The following is a 14,806-nucleotide window of genomic DNA, read 5'->3' as shown; positions in this document are numbered from 1 at the left end:
CGTGACGCACTGCAGTTGTCAGTGGAGCCCACCCACCTGCAAAAACCGGGAGGCATCAGACTGTCGTGGACCCCGTGCCAAGGCTGCCTGGCAGTAACACTGACCCCCAGGCCGGCGTCAGCGGAGGCCGAGTGGGACCCTGGACTTCTTTTGCCCCTGCCCGGCAGTGGTTAGGAGGTGTCTTATAACTTCAGCTGCGGGAGCACAGCCTGCGAACGCCAGCTAAACAGAAGGCTTCAGCAAGGTCCAGACTCTCAGAAAGAGACCTGTCTCCGGGTTTCAACTGAAAACCACCTGTCACACCAAGAGCCAGGAAGATCTCCAACTGACTGAAAAAAGACAATCAGGAGATGTCAACTGAGGTGACAGGAATGACAGAATCGTCTGACAAAGGTTCCAAAGTATCCGCAATAAAAAGAAATGCTTCAATAAGCAATTACAAGCACACTTGAAATAAATGAAAGAAACAAAGAGCCTCAAGGATGAAATAGAAAATAAAAGAACCAAATGGAAATTTTAGAAGTGAAAACAAACAAAAACATGCATTGGGTGGGCTCAGTATCGCGACGGAGCGGACAAAGGGAAGGAAATCTGAATCTGAAGACACCCTAGAAAGTTCTCCATGTAAACGACAGGAAACAGACTGAAGAGGAAAAACGCACACAGCCTCAGGCCCACGGGACGAGAGTGAGAGTCCACGTTCATGTCACTGGTGCCCGAGAAGGAGAGGAGAAACACGCAGAGCTGAAAAAGTACTTGAAGAATAATGGCCGGAAAGAAATGCCCCAAATTTGGCAAAAAAGACGTGAAACTTTCAGATTCGAGACTCTTAAGTGAATCCACAACAGGATAAATACCCACATCCATATTAAGACACATAACCATCAAATTTGCAATTCAAGACAAGGAAAAAAAATCTTGAAAGCAGTGAGAGAAATGCTACTCCAGTTACAAGCGAAATGCGACTCAAGTAACAGGCCAAAGAAGAAAAACTGCGTGAGCTTGAGGTCAACACAGATAAAGCGATGAAGAAATTCAACACCCATTCACGGTGAAACACAGGGAAGACAGGAATCCAAGGAGGAGCAGCTACAGAAACTCGCAGCCGACACCACATGTGACGGTGAGAGGCTCAACATTTTCACCCTCAGACTGAGAAAAAGGCGAAGATGCCCACCAACCACTGGAAGAGACACAGGACCCAGGAACAGACCCACAGGAATACGGTCCCGAGTCCAACAAAGGTGCAGAACAAGCCCACGGAGGAAAGAGGGCCTTGCCCACAAACGGCCCCACCCTCAGACCTCTCACGTTAGGCCAAAACTCACTCGAAACGGACCACGGACTTACATACAATACATGAAACTACCAGGATCCAGGCCAGGCAGGGTCCACAGAGTTGACACCGAAGCATGACTCACGCAAAGACAACCAGTCAGAGAACCTCCCCCAAATGAGAAACGTCTGTTCTGCCAACGACTCTGTTACGAGGGTGGAAGGCATCCCCAGAGCACGAGAAGCTTCCACAAGGCTCGCAACTGACGAAGGACAAGGACCCGAGACACCCTAAGGGCCTCGAACGCACGGGCAGGCGACGGGACATCTCGCTGAGGAGACTCCACAGAGGCAAAGGGCCGTGAGAAAGGGTGAGCATGAAACCACACGTCCCACACCCTCAGGGCGGCTCAAGTGGAAGCGGGGGCACCAGATGCAGAGAAACAATGTCCCCCACCCGCTGGTGGGGACGTAAAAGGTACCACCACTGCAGAAAAAAACGGATGGCTTCTTGTAAGACTAAACACACTCACTGTACAACTCAGCAGTCCCACTCCTGGGCACCGATTCAGGAGAAACAGAGACGTGCACAGACGTTTACAACAGCAGCAGCTGTATCAGTAACATTCCAGAGCTGGACACACCCCAGATGACCTTCGGCGGGTGAAGGCCACAGAAGCCATGGTACCTCTGACCACGAAACACTCCTCAGCAGCGGACACGGCCACATTGGGGCAGAATCTCCAGGGAACTGTGCTGAGTGGAGCTGCACGCCACATGACTCTACTTACTCCGTGTTCTCGGGCTGACGGGAGTACAGGGACAGAGACAGGCCGGTGGTGGCCGGGTTAGGCTTGGGGGTGGGGCTGGGAGGGCTGGAGGTGGGCCGGGGGGCCCTGGGGGGGATGAATGCTATGTCTGGACCAGGCCAGGGTCGGCGTCCCAGCTCGAGACTGGCTGCACCCTACAGCCGGTTCTGTGAGATGATGCCAATGGGGGAAGCGGGTTAACGGTCCCTGGGATCGCTGTTATTTCTGACAACTGTCTGTGAGTCTACGATTGTCTCAAAATAAAACCTTTACTTAAGAAAACAAAACGGGGCTTCCCTGGTGGCGCAGTGGTTGAGAGTCCGCCTGCCGATGCAGGGGACACGGGTTCGTGCCCCGGTCTGGGAAGATCCCACATGCCGCGGAGCGGCTAGGCCCGTGAGCCATGGCCGCTGGGCCTGCGCGTCCAGAGCCTGTGCTCCGCAACGGCAGAGGCCACAGCAGTGAGAAGCCCACGTAATGCAAAAAAAAAAAAAAAAAAAAAAGGAAAACAAAACGTTCACAACTTATAGCACACAACAAACAATGGGTAAATGAAAAGGAATTCGGAATTTCAGTGGCTGTCCGTGCAGGGAGATACATTTCGGTGCATGATGCCGGGAAGCCCGGGGCCCCTCGCGGCCCGCTGTCTCCGCGAAGGGTGCTGCCCCCGCCCTGCACCTCTCAACCTCAGACACACCCCTGAGGTCGTCGCCTGCGGGAAGCCCAGTTTGGGCTCAGTGACCCCCCTTGGAGCCACGCCTGTTGCAGGGCCCTAGCTCAGGGGGGCTCTGAACTGAAGCCGCCTGGGACGGACAGAGCCCAGCAACTGCTCTCAGCTCCAAAGTCCACACCCTGACAGCATTCCTCGTGCAGAAATCCCGTGAGGGGGAGCTCCGCCCCACGTTCCCCAGGGACCTCTGACTCCAAGTCCCACGGAGGGCCAGCACCCCAGCCCAGAACCAGAATAGCAAAGCAGGAACTAGAGAGCCTTACAACTCCCAGATGAGCACTGGCAACAATGTAACGACTGACAGCTCCAGGTGCCCTGTCACAATAGGGTCTGTGGGGCTCCGGGCTCACAACACCGCTGAGACGCCACCCTTGGGGGAGGGGCCCCTGCTCCTGCCCTCTGCACACGGTGGGTGAGGGGCCACTCCAGGAGGCAGGACCAGCAAAGGGCCGACCGGCCCAGCGGCGTGGCCGGTGCAGGGCCGGGGGCCCAGGGCTCAAGGGCGCGGCCGTGTGGATGGATGCATGAGGCACAGACGGGGCTGGGTGCGCCCTGCCGCCAGCTAAGCGGGAAGGAAGGGCCTGCTCGGTGCCCGTCCCCTCAGAGTTGTGCTTTTTTCTTATACAAACTGGTCCTTTCATCAGTTCTGAACGCAGAACTGTCAACAAGCTGTACCAACATTCATCAACTTCAGGAGAACATGCAGTTTCCCATACATACAAGCAAGGCGAGAAAGAGTATACTGAGCGCGACAAAGATCATCCAGAAAGCGCATCCCGGTCTCCCGCCGTGGTCCGTCGTCATCAGGACCAGGCACTGGTCTGGGTGTGGCAGCACTGCCCCCTTACAAAACCTACAGCACGGCCAGCAGGCTTAGTGAGTCACAGTAACGCTCTTCTGTGTACCTAGGCAGTCTGATAATTACCAAAAAAATTTAATATTTTGGTGAAATTCACACCTCCAAGTTCAAAAAAGCACAAATTTCCTCAAAAGTCAAGTCACTAGAATAAACTACAGCCCGACGCGTGTATTTTCCATAGAAAAGCTGGGCAGAGCTGGAACACTGTGATGTCACTTGAAACTGAATTACCGCTGTTCACGTACATCTGCACATCTGAGAACAAATATGTGGTGACCTGTCGCCTGTTATTAGTGTCGTACGGTGAAAGACGCACTCTCCCCGCATCCTCGGGTCTGTGTTCAGACGCCACTTAATCACTTCTTCTCATCGGAGAAATCCCAAGCCTGCTGCCACTGTCTTCCACCAAGGCTTAATAATCGGAAAACCATTTTTGTATCTAATTTTTAAACATTCCAAACAGTTTAAGACAATGTGCTTTTGTTCTTCACATATCAGAGAAATAAATCAATGTGTGCTTTTATTTTCAATGGTAAGAAAACAGATTCTAAAACCAGGGGCAGCTCAGGTAAAGCTCAGGACACTACTGACTTCGTGATGCTTGAAATTACGTAACTGTTACTGTAAAATTGCACTTCCGTGCCATTTTAATGCACAGATCTTTCCTGTCAGTGTGCTTCTGACTCAAATTACAAATCTACAGACCATCCCCTGGAACAGAAGCGCGACCACACAACCAGCGAGACCGCAGTGAAACGTGACTCTCTGAAGAGGGGCCCAGGTTGCTGCTGGTACGGCCCATCCCTTGTGTTCTGTTCCCTCATCTCAAGTGTCAGGGACCATAGCGTCGTTTTACTCCAGGTGATGCCCATCTAAGCGAATCTAGGCAGCGACCATCGCCAGGCAGCCTAGGGAGGCTTGTCAACTCTGCTAAAGGCCGGAAGTTGACTGAGCCAAACGAAGACCACCACAGAACCTCCTCCTGAAAACCGGAAATGCTCTCATCTCTGTGGCTGTGTCATCACTCCTCTCACCCGCGTTGGAAACCCCAGACTCATCGCAGGCCCGTCCCCTCCCAGGTCCACCCCTACTGGGCAGGGGCACCCGCACGGGGGCATGGGCACCTTGCACCCACCTGCTGCTCTCAGGCCTCTGTGTCCGATCACGACAGTGGCCACACGGATGTGACCTGGGAAACAAGGAAGCATCAGGGCGCACTTCCTGAAGGAGCTGCTCGCGGAGATGCCCGTCACCGCCCACCTCCCCCCACTGTTTATACACCCTCCTCCACGAGCCAGAAGGGCGGCGCCCCAGCCCCGCGCAAAGCGCAGGGCTGGACGCTCGGAGGGGCCTCAAGACACCTTCCCATCAACTGCACCTCACCCAGCACCGCGTCCGAGCCCTCGGCGTTTCCGCTGCCTGCAGGTCCCGAGTCCAGTCAGGAGGCGCTCCGGGTGGGCGGCCAGCTCACCGTGGGTGCCCTCGCGTCAGGCGCAGCCAGCCTTCTTGGGACACCTTCCCGAGCCCAGGCAGGGCAGGCGAAGCAGCCACCCCGGGCATCGCCCCGCCCTCGCCGCATGGGCAGCCGGGGCCCCGAACACACACGGGCTTTGTCTCGGCGCGAGTCTTCCCTGCGCTCCCCTCGGTCCGTGACGGCGGCCGCCAGCCCGGGCCCCTTGTCAGAGCAGTGGCTTCCCTGAACCTGGTGTCACCGCTTCCTCCCAGGATGCCACCAACAGCCATGTTTTCTGTTGCTTAAAATATAACCAGGCCTCCGAAGCCCGACGGACGGAGCCTCCCAACCCGGGAAAGGCGCGGCCGCTGCAGGAGGACCACGGGCGGCCAGCCCCGCCTCGTCCTGGTGCCCGCACACAGGGGTCCCGGTCCCTCCCAGTTCCACCCACACGTGCGCGGCCAGAGCCGTGCTCAAGGCCTATCTTCTCTTACTTAGGTGACCTTATTTTCCATTAATTTATTAGCCCTAACATACTCGTGACAGTCAACCAACAGCTTGCTTTAATTCTTTTGCTATATAGAAACGTTAAAGTTTAAGAGATAAAAACCAGCTATGCAGTTACACGTAACACAGCAGGGTACAATTATAAAGTCACTGAATAGTATGATATAATATCGATATACCACTAATATTAGCACTAATTGACATTATATAACATATATAGCATCGTGTCACAGATACCTCAAACAGGCTTTCCCTGTCTGGTTTTAAGAAGGTGATGTGTTCTGCCTTCCTCCATCACCTGGCCTGTGGACGCCGAGCTCCGGGATGTGAGCGCTTGCTCCCTGTGGGCTGGGGGACTTCCACGCTGACCTGCCCACCCCCCCTCCTCTCCTCCGGGGTCTTGCGGGTCCCCATGTCTCCCGTCCCATTCTTTCCTTTGTGCACCCAGTCTGCATATTTTCCATGGGCCGTCTTCCGTTTAATTTTAGGCTTTGTGTTTTTCAGTTCTACAACAGCCATTAGATTATTTTCAAAGCATTTTCAAAGGCTGCAATCCTCTGTTGAGATTCTCCACCTTTTCGCCTGTTTTAACGCCTGTCCTTTCCTTCGCCTTATTGACAGGGTAGTCACCGTTCTCTGAAGGCTCCTAAGATCCCAGGAGCCTGTACGGCCTGGGACTCCAGGGCCCCTGGGCTCCCCCTGTCTACTCTCCCCTCCGAGATCTGTTCCGATGGCCTCAAACCCCCACCTTGTCTCAGAGCCGGGGAGGCACTGCCTCAGGCTCGGCTTTGCCCACCAGTCACACAGGACGGGGCCCTCGGGGACCAACTGTGCCGGATGCTGGCTGATACCTTCAAGTGGCCGTGCAACACGTTCTACGCAGCCTTCTGGTTCCCTTCCGCAGGAGGGTTAATCCAATCCGAGCAGCGCCACGTCGCCAGGACCAGAAACCCTCCCCTGGCGGGTGCTGATCTCAAGCCCGCGCTCACTCTGGGGTGGACTCCCGAGCCAGAGCCGGTCCTCAGTGGACGCTGCCGCGAGCTGCTGCGCCGTGCTGTCCACAGCCCTCGAGCACGAGCGGGCGGGCAGGCTCAGTGCAGCACTGGACCACCACGTCTAAACCTTCTGCTGGCTGAAGATGTGAGAAGCAGCAGCCGGCACTGCCGCCCAGCCTGGCCACCACCTGCTGGCCCCGCGTCCCCTCCCGGGAGCACGTGGAATGCAGCTACCCCCGCCCCACTGCCTGTCCTGGCTCCGCAGGGCCCGGCGTCCTGAGCTCACGCAGGTCCCCGCCCGTCCCCCAGCGGCTCCAGGGCTGCGTGTCCCTCACGCCGCGATGTCGGCCTCCCTCTGAGCACGTGCCTCACGCTCTAACTCAGGGTGTCTGGCGGCCTCTGATGTAACCTCGCTGGAAGTTCTCTTAAAATCTCCGCTAACCCTGACCCTGTCCTCGAGGCCTGGCCGTGTCTGCCTCGGGAGCCCTGTGCTTGCTGCAGACCCTGGGCCCACGTCCTGCCTGGGCTGGGTCCCCCTCGAAGGTGTGTCCCGCACACCCATCGGGCTTACTTTCACGTAGAGGGACCTCAGAAATCGGGGTGATCTCAACACGAACAGCTCAGAGTCAGGACGAACGCACGACAAACACACCAGGTGGTGACAAGCGGGACATCCTTAACAACCCCAGGCCTACACACGTGAGGAGTTCAAGGCATGCGTGACAGGCTAGGTTTAGAGAAACAAGCCACCTGTGAGATTCTTCTGGACAGTAAAATACAGAGCTACCAAACAAAACCCAAACTGTTTGTAGGATGACACGCGTTTGAGTTGCTCTAAATACTGAAGCACTTCTGCGCTGACGGCGCACCCTCTGCAAGCACGGGACAAGTCCATCACGTGCTTCAGCATGACCTCTACTCAACCAGCAACCCGCTTAGCTGCTGCTCTGGCGACAGAGGATGCCCAAGCATCGGCTCTACGTCAAGAAGGATCTGACAGTGAAACGGCAATTATAAACATTTGGGCCATAAACATTCACTATAAAGAAAAAATCCCAGCAACCCACGTATTCAAATGAGGATGAAGAACCAGCATAGCTCGGTAACAACCATGGGACCCGGAGCCAGCCAGGCGTCTCCTCCTGCATCCAAGTGGTGGCGTCGCCTACCTTACAGCAAACGTTTCCCAGAAGGGACAGTGACCAAGCTTCCAAAACCCAGTAAGGAAAAAGGCGTCAATTAAGGGTATAAAAAGCCAGTCCACTGAAATGAGATCCAGGGGGCTAATCAACACGTGCAGAGGCGAGCCTCACGCCGCTCGGCAGCCGGAGACTCACCGGAGAGAGAGGGCGGCCGTGCGCCTTGAGACAGATCGAGGAGCGGGGAGAGGGAGGGGCCGGTCCTGCCGGGCGGACACGAGTCCCCACAGATCTCTGGCAAAGTAACAAGTAACTGCCCCCATTTGTTAAAGTCAAGGACAGCCACCATCTTTAACCTAGTAATCCTGCTTCTGGAAAGGAACTCCACGGGAGTATAAGCAGCACAAAGCGATCATAATGCATCTTCTTAAGTAATTCAATATCGTGTTGTCGGAAGAAAATCACAGCTTAATCAGCAACAATGCTTTTAGAACAAAATAATCCACCAACCAATAGCCCAACTGAAACTGGTCTAAACCCCGGGCATCTGTCCACATCCGGAGCCCGGCCGCAGGGTCAACGGACACCCCGCTGGCCTCCCGGGGCCCCTCGTCCACATCCACTCTGCTGGCGTCAACCGGGCTCGTGTCGGCCCCTGCGGTCTGTTGCCGAGGCCAGAGAAAGGCCAGAGGGTAGGGAATCGGGTGAGTCACTGCCCACTGTAAAGGGCACTCTGGTGGAGCCATGCGGTCAGTGCAGGCCTGCCAGGCCGCCAGAGCAGGAGAAATCCACCACCACACATGGGCCGCTAACAGCAAGGGTGGCTCTCAGGATGGGCTCGGGGCTCCAGAAAGGAGGGGACCCGGAAGCAAGGCCACGTGCGTTCAGCAGAAGCACAAGCATTTCAAAGCAGTGGCCACTCTTCAAAAACAAAGCTTCAGGTCCCTCATTTACGTCTCAGAGTGCTAAGGTGTTTACAGGATGCTCTGTAAGGTCCCCAACTCAGCTGATTTCCAGTCAACATGCAGAAAGGAAACAGACACTCGTGGAGACACGTGTGGAAACCACTGGCCACGTTCCCTCAGGGCAGTGCCTTCCTCCCCGACCTGGGTCTCTATCTTGCTATTTACCAACTGCCACGGCCACCAGGGCCCTCAGTGTGACCTGTGACCTGAGGGCCGGGGCTACAGGGCAGAGCCGCTCCCAACTGGCCCTTCTGGGGGTGGCAGCGGGGACGGACCCGAAGGGCAAGGCAGGAGGGTCAGGTCCAGCCGCCTGAGGCCACCCCTTGGCACCGAGCAAAGGTGGAGCGTGTGCAGGTCCAGCCTAAGCCACGGACTCGTCTGCCCCAGGCCCGGGACCCGAGACAGGACGAAGAAAATGCACAAAGGCCCGACGCGGGCATGGGTGAGGCCTGTGCCCCCGGCCCGACTCCACAGGCACCCCCCCTCCGCTGCCTGCCAGCTAAGCCCTGCGAGGACACCTTTGCGTGCGGGGCGCGCGTACCTGAAGGAGGAGAGCTCCGCGTGCACCGGCAGGGAGCCGGGGGGCCCGGGGCCCGCAGCACCCTTACGGATGAGCTTGCCCGTGCTGGCGTCGTAGATCCGAACTTCAGGGCCAGGCGGGGCCTTGGGATGCACGGGTGTTGGATGAAACAGGGTGGTCGGAAGCAGGCCCTGCCTGTCGGGAAAGGCGGCCGGGCCGTCCTCCCTGGGGGGACGAGAACGAGGGCGGTGAGGAGGGGCTGAAACAGACCAGGACCCCCCGCGCCTCCCCCCCGCCGGGACCGTGAATCCGCACGTGAAGCCGTGGTTCTCCGTTAAGCCTGGGGCTCGACCTCGGCTGCGGACACGAGGCCCCTTGGAGAGCGCGGGCTGCACCGCTCTCTGACACTGTTTTCGGCTTCACCTCTAAACACAGCACCCGCTCTGACAGAGCCGGTGCGCCGTCCACGCCGCCCACGCTGCCCGGCTCCACCCACGGGCCCTCCGCACCCATCCCTCGTCCTGGCCACCCCCTCCCTCCACGCTGGACTCTGTAAAGACCCTGTGACTCGATGGGACCACGTCCCAGCTGTGAAAGAAACAGCCGCAAACTAGGATTCGCCGTTTAAGGCTGACTTGTGTCTCACGAGAAGCACCTCCGCTTCTCCTCCAGGTGACATGGGTCAGAGGTGCTCTTTGCGACAGTCTGCTCGGCGGGGGCGGCGGGGACAGGCGGCGTCTCCCGAGGGGGAGCAGCGGCCGCATGGGCTCCAGCGCGGACCCTCCCTCTGGGCCACCAACCACCCCCCAGCGGGTGCCCACCTCTGGGATTTGGCCTGGTCACCGCGCAGTGGGAACAGCCGCTCCTCCACCTTGTCCCAGCGCTCCAGGCAGCTCCACAGCCAGTCGGGGTTGACCACGTGCAGCTGCCCGGAATCCTGGGCCTGGCGCACCTTCTCCGTGCCTGCGGGCACATGCACTCTGCTCGGAGCCGCCGCGGGCCACTGGTCTGCCGTCAGGGCTTGGGGCGGCGGGGACAGCAGGGGCCCTGGAGGGAACAGCCCTCAGAGCGGGACCCGCCGTGTGACGGCTCCTGAAGGGCCCCGTTTCTCTACATCGGCACCCACCCCAGAGCCTTGAGCCCGGGGCCTCGGGGAGCTGTGACACCTGGGTGCCCCCGAAGCGCGGACCGTGGTGGCGGCCGGTTCTGAGGGGGAGCCAGGGACAGGAGCCCCACCCAGAGGCGGCCGGGGCCGGGGGGAGGAGGGCGTGACTCACCGGCCCGCGCGGCGATCAGGTGGGTGGCCCGGTCGGGGTTGTCGGGGTCCAGCACCAGCTGGGTGAGGATCCTGGCCCCCAGGGCCGTGGCGTGGTAGTGCTCCCGCGTCTTCTCGATGGGGAAGTTCGTGGGGTGCAGCCCGCTGAAGATGATTGCGACGTCGGCCAGCACCCTGCTGCGTAGCTCAGGGACAATCTTCCGGATGTCGGGGGCCTCCTGGGTCTCTCCGCGGAGAAAGCGGTCGTACCTGGCGTAGTACGTGGCGTGCACGCGGGCGAGGATCTCCTCCAGGTGGACCAGGTGGTCGTCGGCGTCGGCGTCCTCCTCCCCCTCCTCCTCCTCCTCCTCCTCCGCGCTCTGGTCCAGGGACTCGCCCACCGTGATGCCCGACTGCTCGCTGTTCTGGGACTCCGTCTCGGCCTCCCTCCTGTCGGCACAGCCGCCGCCCAGCCCGCAGAGGCCGTCCCGCTCGCCCTCCCCCTGCACGGCCGCCTGGACACCGGGCCCGGGCTCCACGCACGGACTGGCGCCCGGGGGGGCGCCCTGTGCCGCAATGTCCCCAGCGTGGCGGGCAGCCGGAGGCTTTCTCCGGGTCCTCTTCTCCCCACTCTCCCCGTCAGAGGGGACGGGGGACGGCCGGCCCTCGGACTCGCTGCTGCTCCCGCTGTCACTGGGGATATCTGGGTCCGGGTCAGGGCCCACCGGACCCCGCACAGGCCTCTTCTCTGGAGGCGTCCGCCCGTGCTGCTGGGTGCCTGCCAGGGGCCCCCGGCCGTCAGCCGAGGGGGCGCGGGCGGTGGGCCGGGCGCCCCTCTCCTCCTCCTGCGCGGGACAGGGCCAGACCCCCCGAGGGCCCGCGCCCCCGTTGAGCTCCCGCGTGGGCTTCCCGAGGCCGTTGCTCTGCTCGACCCCAGACACCTGCCTTCCTTCCTCGGGATCCTTGACGGACAGGGGCTGCTCCGTGGCGTCGGCACCTTTAGGAGAAGGACTGACTGCACGTGTGCATGAGAGACAAGGTCACCGTTACCTAACATTTAAGAGGAAACCCCCTGTGGAAGCAAACTCCATCCACCTGCCCCCAGCTGCTGGCTGGAGCCACCTCTGGCCAGGGAGCGGCACCCTCAGCCGGGAAGGGCTGGAGGGTGAGTATCTCAGGTTTGCGGGTCTCACCCAGTCACCTCGTTCTGGGTTCCACAGTGGTACGAGATGCCCAGAACATGCTTGGTTCCCAGGCTGTGGTCAGATTGGGCCCAGCTCGAGCTGTGCTGTGCAGCCTCGCCCCCGAGGGTGCCCTGGGGTCTCACTCCCCTGCCTACACCTCAGAGTTCTACTTTAGTGACAACAGCAATAACTGCATGCCTCAAAATGGATTATTTAAAAGCTAAAGATAATCAGAAACACTTTAAACCAAAACTTAAAATTTTTTTCAGACTCTGGGTTCCAGCTCGCCTGGGAGGTTCCCCGCAGGCTCTGGGCTGGGGCCCGGCACCAACCACCCACAGGCTGGAGCCTCACACACCAAACTCCCAGTGTCATGCTTGTCTTTCAAGGAAAGCCGGGATGAAAGGCAGTATTCAGATGCATTAAATTAAAGAGTATTCTTTTTTTTTTTTTTTTTTTTTTTTGCAGTAGGCGGGCCTCTCACTGCTGTGGCTTCTCCGTCTGCGGAGCACAGGCTCCGGACGCACAGGCTCAGCGGCCATGGCTCACGGGCCCAGCCGCTCCGTGGCATGTGGGATCCTCCCAGACGGGGGCACGAACCCGTGTCCCCTGCATCGGCAGGCGGACTCTCAACCACTGCGCCACCAGGGAAGCCCAAAGAGTATTCTTTAATCTTTACTCAACGGGAAAAATGTTTAGGCTGGTACTAGTAAAAGAAAAAAAAAAAACCCAAACTCTAAATAATACCACGTTTTTCAGCATAATATAAATAAACCCAACACAATCTCTATGACTACTGAAATATAAATAAATGACCCAAACCAAACTGAATCCTGAATTAACAGCAGCCACAGCAGAGACAGGACAGAGCCGACGCTATCTGACAGCCAGGAGGGGCCACCCACCTCTCCTCCTCGCCTGGGGCTCCCGGGACCCGGATGGGGCATTGATGTCACCTATGCCCTGGAAGTACACGTATTTCTTCACAGTTATCAGGTTGGGGGCAAACTTCCACACGTCTTCTCGGTCATCGATAATGCAAACCATGGAGTCTCCACAAGGAAAAAGATTTCTACAAGTAAAAACGCATCGGAACTACTAGCACAATTTACAAAAGGCCATCATCAATTTAATGTCAAGATCATCTTTTATATGAAACCAGCAGAGAGCATATTAATCAGAACCACATGCAAGCCGCACTGAAGGGCTTTTGTTTAGCTCACATTTAAAAAAGTTTCCAGAGGAAGTTATACTAAGATAGTCACACTTTTCTCCAGTGCCTGACACCCCTCAAGGCAGGGGTCATGACAGATTCTTCAAAGGGCTGGAGAGTGAAGGGTTCACTGTTTGGGGCCACGGAAAGCCCTCACCCGGGGAAGCCGGCACGGACCAGTGGGCCTGGCCACATCCCAACACGGCGTTATGTACAAACAAATGTAATCGGCCTGTGCCAGGTGAGAGCTATCAGTTACAGGCAGGAGGGCAAGGCCTCACTCAAATCTCGGCTGGGGCACCTACACGATGCCAAGTCCAAAAAGTGACTGTTGTATCCCCCAAAGCTATGAGGATGTACGGGTGGAGGAAGAATGTTAACAGGGTCCAAAAAGCCACCTTATGGACACAGGCCTGCTCTGTGGTCTTTTCACTTGATTTCTGCCCACAACACTTAGATTCAGACAGACAGGCGCTAGCATGCAAAATTCAGAAGGATGAGTGCTTCCTGCCTGTTTTCTAGGATCGAGAAACAAACCCAGGAGAAATGCATGTCATTGTTCAGGTTTTCTAGCTGATACTAAAGGCTACAGGTAGTCAGAAAAAAACGTTCACGTGTGCAGAATTGTCTTTGGTGAGTCTGTTTTCCATAGGCAAAACATAAGCGGTAGCTAAACTGACTTACACAGTTAATGCCTTCAGCACATTTAATTCCAGATGAGGGAGGTGAATACCACACCAACTCGAGACCGGGGAGTGGAGCCCAGCGCCGCCCCCGCAGCTGCCGTGGAGCCCCTGTCCTCCGACACGCTCCGCCTCGGGCAGGTGTTCCCCCAACAGGTCATCACACCCTCCCTCAGTTTCCTTCGTCCTCGTATCTGCTCATTCGGTCGCCTAACCAGTCAACGTGAGAACTGTTTCTGAAACAAGCACTCTGAGTCTCTCCTTGTATCCCAAGGACGTGAACAGGTCTCAGTCTGTGTGGATACCCTAAACCTGAAGCATGAAATGTTACCTAAGGGTGGCCAACGCCAGCCTAAAGGCCGCTGAGGCCACAGCTGTCACTGTCCAAGTCTTAGGAATCAACAGCCATGAAGAAAGTTATATCTGATGTAGGATCATAGTGGGGGGAGGCTACCTTTCTGGGTAGAAACGGGGAAATTCCTTGTACAGAGTGAGCAGGAAATTCCCAAGAATATAAATCAGCCCTCGAGGGGTGGGGTGGGAGGGAGCCCTGGTGTAAGAGCACACAGACCCGGATGGGGAGGGGCACACGGGGACGGAAGGACGGGGAAACGGGCCGAGCGCCAGTGCAGGGCAGCACGACTCAGGATCTGATGACCGACTGTGCGCTGCACAGCACGCGAGGTCTTAAGGGAACAGAAACCCGAGGTGCCAACACCCCCTAAAACTCCCGACTAGGCCAAACAGCACCCTCGCCCTCTGGGGAGGCTCTGGGGGCTTGGCCGCCCAAACTGTCTCTCCACGCATCCCCCAGGCCCTGGTCTCGCTCCTCCCCCGACACCCATGTCGCCCCGGGCTCTGGCCCGAGTGCCCCAGGAGCCACCACTGCCTGGACATTCAAGCAGAGCAGGGAAGGGAGGGGTCTGGTTAGAAGACAGCGGGCTTGCTACGTGCCAGAAAGTGGACGCTGGTAACCGGGAGAATAAATACACAACGATTGGCCTGATGCTCAAAATGCAGACTTTACAACGGGAACTGAACGGTGACCTCAGCGATGCGCACAGCCAGGTACTTACCTAAGGTTACCCGTTTTGGAAAACGGGTCAATACATTCGTCCCTCGATAATATTCGATGTGAAAAAAGCTTCTTCTCAGGATCTAAGAAGCCTTTGAAAAGAAAACAGGACAAGGTCACGTGTCTGCGATGCACTGACGTCCC

The 14,806-nt window shown here is 57.5% G+C and overlaps 1 protein-coding gene across 1 annotated transcript in view; it reads right to left on the bottom strand.

The window, feature by feature from the left end:
* CTDP1 (CTD phosphatase subunit 1) overlaps nt 1-14,806 on the bottom strand; it is a gene marked incomplete at its 5' end in the record, with an annotated part of 45,712 nt that overhangs the window by 18,683 nt on the left and 12,223 nt on the right. Inside the window, 5 exons of the mRNA XM_079717948.1 lie at nt 9,274-9,477; nt 10,074-10,215; nt 10,530-11,522; nt 12,597-12,763; nt 14,664-14,754. Coding sequence (XP_079574074.1) covers nt 9,274-9,477; nt 10,074-10,215; nt 10,530-11,522; nt 12,597-12,763; nt 14,664-14,754 — 1,597 coding nt within the window. The remainder of the gene's footprint in view (nt 1-9,273; nt 9,478-10,073; nt 10,216-10,529; nt 11,523-12,596; nt 12,764-14,663; nt 14,755-14,806) is intronic.

This window comes from Hyperoodon ampullatus (assembly GCF_949752795.1).
Source record: "Hyperoodon ampullatus genome assembly, chromosome: 13".
NCBI classification, from domain to species: Eukaryota; Metazoa; Chordata; class Mammalia; order Artiodactyla; family Ziphiidae; genus Hyperoodon; species Hyperoodon ampullatus.
This window is presented reverse-complemented; position numbering and strand designations above follow the sequence as displayed.